We start from the raw sequence: 10,065 nt of genomic DNA, 5'->3' as shown, positions 1-10,065 counted from the left end.
GCTGTCCGCACAGAGCCCCACATGGGGCTCGAACTCACCAACCGTGAGATCATGACCTGAGCCAAAGTCAAACGCTTAATCGACTGAGCCACCCAGGCGCCCCAGAAAGGTAAAAAATTTTTTAAAGCCGAAGATGCTCCTTGACCTTTTCTGAGGGTATGCCCGTCTTTTCTTTTCTTCTTCTCCTTTTCCTCTTCCTTTTTTCTTGGGATTCCTCTTTTTGCTCAGTAGGTTGGGGCCCCTCTGGGTAGGACGGAGGCTTTCCTGGTCAGGAAGTCTTCCAGGGAAGTCACTTCCAGGTTGACCTGCTCCTACGAGGCCCTGGCTAATGTTTGCTGACTGCAGAAGTGACTTTCAACTCCAACCACAGCGGTCCAGTTCTTCTCTTGCTCCAGCTCCGAGGAGTGGGACCACAGCAGCCTGCCCTCTCCTGGTTTTTATTCCATTCTCTTCCTGCGCCCCTTCCTCCACCCTGCACCTTCTGCTCTGTGTGCTCTGTGATCTCACCGGCCCCCTGGCCCACCCACACCTTCACCCTCCTATCTCCATGTCCAGCCCTAGCCTTTCTCATGAACTGCAGATAATTCCTTTAAGCCAAGGCTTTCCCCCACCCTCTTCCCCACACAGGTGAGTGTCTTGCTGTTCACCCCAGCCTAGGGGTCAGCCTTGACCTGTCCCTCCTCCACTGCACAGCCAAAGCCCCGTGACGCTGGCCATTTCCCTGCACTCTGCTCTTTGCCACCCTCCGGACTGCCCCTGCCTCCTGTCCTGCGTGCATCTTCCTGCTCCAGCCTATCATGACCCCAGCTGCCCATAAGGGAGCCCTCTAAACACCCTGCTCAAGTCCCTGTTCCTCCGCTTAGCAGCTTGTAACACTGTCCACTGCCTTTCAGATAAATGTAAACTCCTTGGCCTGGCCTACAAAGTCCTTCCTGGCCCTGCCTATGCTGACCTGTCCAGGCTCCTTGTTCCGAGCTCCCAGGCCCTCTCTCTGCAGTCCCTTGCATTCCAGCCTCCTTGACATTCTTGCTGGCTCTCAGGTGTGTGGCCTACTGTCACATCGCTAAGCCTTTGTATGTGCTGTGTCTTCCGCCGGGAGCACTTCCCTCCCTGCTGTCTGTCTGGCAGGCTCACAGTCATTTCTCAGGAAGCACTCAAATGCCCCCTCATCTGGGAGGCCTTCCAGATCCCTCCAGGCTCCTCTGGGTTCAGACTTGTCTTTTGCCTTTCACAGCATCTATCACACTGAATTGTAATTATTGATTTACATATCCCTTTCCCCCTCTGGACTGAAAGCTCCTTGGTGGCAGAGGTCTTTTACGTATTTGTTTTCTGACTGTCTGGAGCATAGCAGGTGCTCAGTAAATACTGGTCATTGCAAATGTCCATCCATCTCGTGATCTCGTGTCTGGATCAGAATGCGTTTTTAGATTTTGATTGTTTTGCTTTCCGCGAGGAGTTCGGGTGGTTAGAAGGCAGGCGGATGGACTTGTGCTTGTTGAGTTCAGAGCTCTGGAGTCAGATCCGGGTCCTGGGCCTGGCTCTGCCGTGTATCAGCTACGCCGGTACGTGACTGAAAAAGCCTGCAAAGGGGTGATAATAGCATTTACCCCATAGAGCTGTTGTGAGTGTTCGTCAGCTGAGTGCTAGGATCTAGGGAGTGTTCAATAAATGACAGTTTCAAATGTAGGAGATGCCTGAGCATTGTCTCCCGAGGCAGAGTGTGAAGGCCTGTGTTCTAGTCCCCGGTCTGCCCCTCCACACCGTGGGACCCTAGGCCAGCCACGTCCCCTCTCTGGGCTCCAGCCTTCTCTTCAGAGGCTGGGAGCAGGTGGCCTCTGAGGCCTCCACAGGTCTGACCTGCCGTTGCCCTGTGGGACCCGAGGAGGAGTGTCCTGGAGGGCAAGATGAATGCTCTATGTCCAGCAGAGGGCCTTGCCCGGCCCCTGGCCAACCGGGTGGGAGGGAGCAGCTCGGGTCCACTGGAGCAGGCTGGTGATGCCAGACGCCTGACTGGAGGCGGACCAAGCGGCCAGCTGCCTCTCTCCGGTCAGCCCGGCGCTTGGACCCCTCTCTCTCACCTGCTCTTCGTGGGGCAGCTGCCTCCTGCTCGTCCGGCCATGCAGTGGCCGTGGCCGCTGGCCGTCTCTCTTGCTGTGGTGTTGGCCGCGGGGCTGAGCAGAGTGTCTGGGGGTGCCGCCCTGCACTCGGGCGGGCACAGAGCCGAGGCCCAGGAGCAGCAGAGCCGGTCCAAGAGAGGCACTGAGGATGACGAGGCCAGGGAGGTGCAGCAGTATGTGCCCGAGGAGTGGGCCGAGTACCCGCGGCCCATCCACCCTGCTGGCCTGCAGCCCACCCAGGCCCTGGTGGCCACCAGCCCCAACCCAGACAAGGACGGGGGCAGCCCAGGCGGCAGGCGGGAGCCTCGGGGCAATCTGACGGGGACGCCGGGTCAGAGGCTGCAGATTCAGAACCCCCTGTACCCGGTGACCGAGAGCTCCTACAGTGCCTATGCCATCATGCTCCTGGCCCTGGTGCTGTTTGCTGTGGGCATCGTGGGTAACCTGTCGGTCATGTGCATCGTGTGGCACAGCTACTACCTGAAGAGTGCCTGGAACTCTATCCTCGCGAGCCTGGCCCTCTGGGATTTTCTGGTCCTCTTTTTCTGCCTCCCTGTTGTTATCTTCAATGAGATCACCAAGCAGAGGTTGCTGGGTGACGTTTCTTGCCGGGCCGTGCCCTTCATGGAGGTGAGTGTGTGTCCAGCTCTGGGGCTGCAATCCGTCAGGCTGTCGGAAGTGGGACATGTGGGTGTGCGGGACCCCAGAGGCCCAGAGCTCAGTCTTGCTTCTCCTCCAATTTGGGCAAGGAGACAAATGCGGTATTGGTTCCCGGTGGCTCTCAGGGAAACCAAGGCATCTAGGGGGTGCGGGAAGGTGTGTGGGAGCCCTGGGGGCCAGCCTCAGCCTGGTCTCTTACTTCAGGAGCAGCCTCGAGGCAGATCTCTCCCCCTTTCTCTTTACTCTGAGCTGTCCCCTCCCTGCCTTAACCCCCCTCCGTCTTTCCACCCCCGAAATTGCTCCGTCGTCGGTGTGTGTCTCCTTTTTCTCCCTTTTTGCCACTGCCGCTGCCCTGCACCCACAAGGTATTGACTTCTGAATATCCTGCTTCCCTAAGCAGTATGTAAAGGGAGATTCCAGTCTTCTGCAGCTCCCCCAGGTCAAGTCAGTATCTACTCCCCTTGAACGCAAACGCCAGAAGGAAAGCCCCCTCCTTACTGTGACTATTGTCATCCCTCTCTAAAAGGGAAGACCTAGTTCTGGGTGCTAGAGCCTGGGGGCGAGGGGCTTAATGTCAACTTATGTCTCTGACATACTGGGTATCACTGGGGCAGGTCACATCTCCTGTCCAATTTGCTTATTGCCCAACCATGGGGTAGACCAGATGGCCCCACTGGTGGGTTTATTCTACAATTCTAAAATATATCACCAACCTCATTTCTGGGAACTCCCACCTAACGACAGGCACATGAGTGATGATGGATGTATAGATCCTACACAGAGAGCCTAACCCAAACATTACAAAAATATACCAATATATGTGCATTTATGTGAGACACAGCAAGGCCACTGTGTCTACATAGGGGCACAAAATAAGCGAGCAGCCTTTTAAATTTTGGCTACGGGCGGGGCGGGAGGGAGGCTACTAATGAGGACTGGAGTAGCTGTGGCCTCCCCATGAAGGCTGCTGCTCCTCTCGAGAGTGGATGATGCTGTGGGACGTGAGTGGCTTGCCGGAGTGGAGAAGGAAACAGGATCAGGCGTCTGGACGTAGGTTCTGTTCCCAACTCGGTCCCCAGTTCACTGTATATTAGTGATGATTTCATATTTGGACAGACTGAGGCTCAGCAGTTGGGGCAGCCTTTTGTGTCCTTCCCAACCCAGGGAGACTGCCTCACCGTGGCCCAAAGGTACCCAAACCTGAAAGAAGGCCCTATGGTTGGGGCTAGCCCCGGCATCTTCGTTATCATCTGGGGCTTAGGACCCAGGTGCACTGTGAAAGGTTGGGCAAGAGGACTAGATTAGAAACCAGGCTTTGCCCCTCACTAGCTGAGTGACCTAGGTCTGCTTAATCTGTCTGAACCTCAGTTTTCCCCTCTGTAAGTTGGGAATAATAATAACTATTTGAATGAATTCTTGAAGGATTAAATGGGAAATATCGACAAAGTCCTTAGAATTAAAATAATTCAGTAAGTGGTGGGTTTCACCAGGGAGGGTCTAAGAGCAGGAGAGGAGGAGGGCAGATGCATGTGAACTCTTGTCTGCACGAAAGCCTGCCCTGCCTGACTGCGGGTCTCAACATACCTAATACCTAGGCTGTGGCTCACAACCTCCTGGGCCACCCGCTCCACACCTCCTGGAGGATGGAGATGGTTCATGAGCTGACAGAGACCCCCTTTAGGCTGGGTGATGGGGAGGAGTTGAGAGAAAAATACCCTGTCCCGGAACCCTTCCGTAGGGGGGATCCTAGGAAGGCCCGCAGGAGGGAGCAGGAGAAGGCAACTTGGAATTTTTTTGTGTGTGTTATTTTTGGTTTCGTCCAAGCCCCAAGGCTGCTCTTCCGCAGGCCTGGGCTCCCCTGCCAAGGGAGTGGGGGGTGCCGATTCTCACAAAGATCACTTGGTGGCTGTGCTAATGAGCCAGAGATTGTGTTCCCCCAGCCAGAAGAGGGAAGAATTTGGACGGAAGGGGGGATCTGAGCACAATCCCTGAGTGTGGTTGAGCATCATCTGATAGCTTGGGAGGGTTCTCCTCTTCCTCTCTTCTCTCTGGCACTTTCTTCCCCTGCTGCTCTGGCTTCTCTCTCTTGGCTCACAGGGTGATTTTCCTGTGTGCTCAATGAATAGCATCAGGGAGGGTGGGCCCAGGCTGTTTTGGAGGAAGGCTGCTTCCTCACGCAGCCAGGCCCCTAGCTTTCTTGGATAGGATGAAGAGACAGACAGAGAGAGAGAGAGAGAGAGAGAGAGAGAGAGTGTGACTGAGCCATGTTTCAAAAACCTTTCACCTGAGGCTCATAATGGGATAATGGGACCTGGGGATGGAAGGACCCATAAAGACCCAGAATTGCTATGTCTTTGTCTTGATTCTTCATTAGGGAAGATATTCCAGAGTCTCTCAGAGAGCATATGGGTCTGTGGGACCCAGGCCATTCATTCCCTAGCCCAAGAGGCAAAGAAGCAGGGTGGAAAGAGTTGGGCCCGTCTGTGTGTGGATCTCAACTCTGCCATCCACCTAGTCACTCATCCTGCCCGAGCCAGTTTCTTCGTCTGTACGACGGTTGGCTGCAAGGATGTGGCGACGTACGTCAAGTGCCTGACTCGCGGAAAATACTCACTAAATGCTGGTTGTTATTACTGTTGTTTCTACACTTACCACCCAGTTTCCCATCTGAGCCAGAAACCCAGGCCTCCTCCCGCCTCCTGGGTTTGACCACATGCTTCTCTCCTCCTCTACACCTTTGCCCACAGGTCTCCTCCCTGGGAGTCACCACCTTCAGCCTCTGTGCCCTGGGCATTGACCGCTTCCATGTGGCCACCAGCACCCTGCCAAAGGTGAGGCCCATCGAGCGGTGCCAGTCCATCCTGGCCAAGCTGGCTGTCATCTGGGTGGGCTCCATGATCCTGGCTGTGCCCGAGCTCCTGCTGTGGCAGCTGTCGCAGGAGCCTGCCCCCGCCACGGGCACTGTGGACTCATGCATCATGAAACCCTCGGCCAGCCTGCCCGAGTCCCTCTACTCGCTGGTGATGACCTACCAGAACGCCCGCATGTGGTGGTACTTTGGCTGCTACTTCTGCCTGCCCATCCTCTTCACGGTCACCTGCCAGCTGGTGACGTGGCGGGTGCGGAGCCCTCCCAGGAGGAAGCCAGAGTGCCGGGCAGGCAAACACGAGCAGTGCGAGAGCCAGCTCAACAGCACCGTGGTGGGCCTGACGGTGGTCTACGCCCTCTGCACCCTCCCCGAGAACGTCTGCAACATCGTGGTGGCCTACCTGTCCACTGAGCTGACTCGCCAGACCCTGGACCTCCTGGGCCTCATCAACCAGTTCTCCATCTTCTTCAAGGGAGCCATCACCCCCGTGCTCCTCCTGTGTATCTGCAGGCCGCTGGGCCAGGCCTTCCTGGGCTGCTGCTGCTGCTGCTGTGCCGAGTGTGGTGGCACCTCGGAGGCCTCAGCCGCCGGCGGCTCGGACAACAAGCTCAAGACCGAGCTGCCCTCCTCCATCTACTTCCACAAGCCCAGGGAGTCGCCCCCGCTCCTGCCCCTGGGCACGCCTTGCTGAGGCCAGGCTGCAGCCTGGGTGGGGGGGGGGGGCGCGGGAGCAGGGGCCAGGTGGGGCAGGGCGGGTGCCCCCTAGCCTGTGTCTGGTGTTTCTGGCCCCACAGGTCTTGCTTCTCTGCCCGTCTTGCTGTCTAGAGGTGGACTTGGTCCCTCTTGTGGGGGTTTGGGTGTGCCAAAGCCCCTTCCCCCAGCAGGGCCTTCCCCGGCTGTCTCTTGGCGTCTCCCAGCCCTGTCCTCGGTGGGTGGTAATGCTTCCAGGTCCTTAGAACTGCCTAGAAACTCTCAGTCTCCCAGCTGGGAGCCAGAACTTCACCTGCCTCTGTCTTGGAATCTGCTGTACTTTAGTTGGCTGCTCTCTAAGCGCTGCCTGCTGACTCTCATCCATCCTAGAATAGGGGGCCCTTTGGGGGCCAGTCCTGCCTGGCTCTTCTCTGGACCAGGTCTGCCCTAGCCTTAGACATCTCCTCCTCCCGGCACCTTCTCTTCTTCCGGAGGATTTCTCTCTCTTTCTTCTTCCTTCTCTGACATATCCTGGGTTGCCCTGGGCCAACCCCCACCCCCCGCCGCCCCGCCGCCATCCGCCCCGTGGTAGGTACTCCCTTGTAGAAGGCCCTTCTTCAAAAACAATAAACTAGGTAGAACTATCCCTGTGCCCACTGGAGTTTCTCGTGCCACATCCTGACTGCCCAGATGCACCTGGCCCTTCTCCAGGACAGGTGGCGCCCTGGGGGGATTCCTCCCGGCCGCATTTGGCCCTTTATGGCCTGTGGCTGATGTCCTGCCCAGCCTTATGGCCCTACGGCTTTTGAGGGGCAAAATGGATGAAGGGCTTGGGAGGTGGAGTGCTAAGTCTTTGTCCTAGCCTGAGCCCGAGCATCCTTGGGAAGTCAAAAGGCGGCAAACTTATCTCTTCTGGAGCCCCCACTCTGTTCCTCCTCCTCCACAAAGCCCCCATTTTAGAGAAACCAGCAGCCTTCCTCGGTGAGCCCGGGGCCTTCCAGCCTCTCTGACTCTGAGAGCTGCTCTTTTTCAGTTTCTTAGAACAGACTGTTTTGCCCGTAGACGGCCCAGCTGCCTGCTCCCTGTCTGCCCCCACCCTGCCCCCACCACACCCCTCCCTGGCGGCCAGAGCTCCGTCCTGTGCCCCCAGAAACCCCTCAGCTCCTCCCGCTGGTCTTGCCCCAGGTGTCCCACTTCCGCCAGGTACCCCTCTGGGGTCCTTCCACAGCCCCCCTTAACCCTGTTTGGGCCTCGAGGATCTGGCACAGGTTCAACCAGAAGGGACACCTCGGCCTAGGCCACAAATCACTCCCTGCCTCCTAAGCCCAGCTTTGTCTCAAGTGCAGCTCTGGGTCCCAGTGGCGACTTCTGCCCGCCAGATCCACCTAGAACATCTGCACGGGGCCTCGGAAGGGATGATGAGGGACAGAGGTTGCTGAGCGCACTGGGCTCCTTTCTCCTCTGACCACCCCACCCACACCCCTTGGCCTCAGCCCGGCCCCGACCCAAGCCTCCTTCCCCCCCTCTCTTGGGGATCTTAATGGCCTTGTTCTCTCTTCCTGGCACCCACCCCCAGGACGGGTGACGCCAAGAGAGAGGGAGGCCGTTGCTAAGTGATGGAACTGCCATGCACACACTCTTTGTGCTGGGGAGTGACACCCACCCATTTCTCAGCAGACCTGTTGCCACAGTGACCGAAGCCCTCAGCTGTGTCCGTAGAAACTTAAGATGAGTGGGGGGGGGGGGGGGGGGGAGGGGGCAGGTTGGAGAGGGAGCCAAAGGCAGGCTCGCGGCACTGAGGATACGGGGGCCATTTTCTCCACCCCCGCCCAACTCCCTCTCTACCCCAGTCCCCACCCTTGTTCTAGATGCACCAGTGGCTTCCTATGGGATGTAGGGAGGGGGCCCGGGGTGAACTGAGGTGAAGTCTGGCACGGGGAGAGGGCCGAGGATGGAAGGCTGAGGGCAGGGGAGGGGGCACCTTGACATCCTGTTTGGGGGGACTTTTCCAGAGGGCACCCCCCCCACCCCTGCTTCTCCCTCCTGCTGCTTGGCCAGCTCAGGGCTGATGAGAGGGGGAAGATGGTGTCTCGAGGCCCTGCCACCAGCCCCGCCTTCCATGCCTGCCAACGTGAATGGCTTGCAAGATTAGTCAGCAGGCCAGCAGGGCCTTGGGAAAGAGCCACTGTCCCTCCGGCCTGGGCCAGCTGGGGGAACAATGTGGCATTTGTTGCTCAGGGGTCCCAGGCTGCTGGTGGGGGGGGCGGGTTGGCACACAGGCGGGTGGTGGATTTGAGCTGGGATACTCAGAGGCAGCACAGACATTCTCCCTCCCCCTCGGGGCAGACTTTAGACCAGCCCTCAGACCCCGAGGCCGGGGGCGGGGGGGGGGGGCGGCGGGGAGGGCAATCCACGGAGCCTCCCCCTTCAGCTGGGAGTGGGGGGCAGAGAGCACGAGCACTTTGCATTGAGAATCACCTCCCTCCAATGGGACCGGACGTGGTCATTGAGCCTCTCACTTTCCTCATCTGTAAAATGGGAACAACCCCTCTCTCACAGAGGACTACAGTCATTAAACGAGACAAGATATCTAAAGCATCTGGCATGACGCCTGGCACCTTTTCTTCCTTCCTTTTGGGAAATGAATTCTCTAGTACTACAGAGTAGGCTTGCCAGGGTACTCTCAAAACTCATCCAGGCTTTGGGACTTGAAAGGGCCCCAAACGATGATTTACATATATACGCACAGTCTGTTCCCGGTCCAACTTCCACAAATTCTTTAGGTCCTATTAGGCACCTGCTGTGTGCAGGCACTGTGGTAGGATGCCTGCTTACTGGTAAGTAGCTCATCCTGTCTAACCTCCAATGTCACCCCTCATCGGGGGATTCAGGACCGGGAAAGGCAGGTCTGCCCTGACACCTGCCCCATCCTGCTCCCCACATGAGTGACCGTCAGGCCTCTCCAGCCTCCTAGGCCAAGGGCAACTCCTGCCACCTCTGCAGCCAGGAGAGCACGGGGGCAGCCTGGTCCCACCTTCAACCTCCTTAACCAGGGGGCACGTTTGCTATTTCTTAGGAGCTAGAAGACACCTTAAAACCACTTCATCCCATTTGCCAAATTCCATCCACATTCTTTCCTCCAACTCCTCTGGTAAAGGGGAACTGCCTCTCCAGGCAAGTCATTTCTTTCTTTTTTTAAAAAAAAATTTTTTTTGGACATTTATTTATTTTTGAGAGACAGAGCACTAGCAGGAGAGGGGCAGAGAAAGAGGGAGACACAGAATCCGAAGCAGGCTCCAGGCCCCAAGCTGTCAGCACAGAGCCCGACGCGGGGCTCGAACTCACACACTGCGAGATCATGACCTGAGCCGAAGTGTGACGCTTAACCGACTGAGCCGCACAGGCAACCCCACCAGAGTCATTTCTGACTATAAACTACCTTCAGGAGGAAGCCCTGGGCACCAAGAAGTTCAGAGCCAATAGGTGCCAATAGGTGAAGTTCAGAGCCAACAGGGCAGGCCCAGGACCCTTGAGGCCAAAGCCCTGGGATCCCTGCTCCCACATCTAAGGGAACCATGCCTCCTTCTTCCTGCAGAAGTGACTAGAAGTGACTTCCTGCAGAGGCAGGACTAGAGGACCAGAAAACAGAGCTGCTGTAGGGGCCTGCTCTATTCTCCAGGGGGACGGGAGGCTGAAGGGGGCGGAGCAGGGGAGAGGCGGGGCTTT

General features: G+C 57.4%; 1 protein-coding gene across 1 annotated transcript; it reads left to right on the top strand.

Moving 5' to 3' along the window:
- Positions 1-1,966: 1,966 nt before the first annotated feature.
- GPR37L1 (G protein-coupled receptor 37 like 1) lies at positions 1,967-9,250 on the top strand. Its single transcript, XM_027074685.2, has 2 exons — positions 1,967-2,750; positions 5,528-9,250. Exons 1-2 carry the CDS (start codon positions 2,121-2,123, stop codon positions 6,338-6,340), a joined length of 1,443 nt encoding a protein of 480 aa, XP_026930486.1. The 5' UTR covers positions 1,967-2,120; the 3' UTR covers positions 6,341-9,250.
- The last annotated feature ends 815 nt before the right edge of the window (positions 9,251-10,065 follow it).

The sequence above is a fragment of the Acinonyx jubatus genome, chromosome E4 (genome assembly GCF_027475565.1).
Source record: "Acinonyx jubatus isolate Ajub_Pintada_27869175 chromosome E4, VMU_Ajub_asm_v1.0, whole genome shotgun sequence".
Taxonomy (NCBI): domain Eukaryota; kingdom Metazoa; phylum Chordata; class Mammalia; order Carnivora; family Felidae; genus Acinonyx; species Acinonyx jubatus.
The sequence above is the reverse complement of the archived record's forward strand: the minus strand, read 5'-3'. Positions and strand labels throughout refer to the sequence as shown.

Bases quoted from the DNA above. Each gene is read 5' to 3' on its own strand.
- GPR37L1 (XM_027074685.2), top strand. From the start codon at position 2,121: ATGCAGTGGCCGTGGCCGCTGGCCGTCTCTCTTGCTGTGGTGTTGGCC. The intron at 2,751-5,527 runs GTGAGTGTGTGT...CTTTGCCCACAG, and splicing joins GGGCCGTGCCCTTCATGGAG to GTCTCCTCCCTGGGAGTCAC.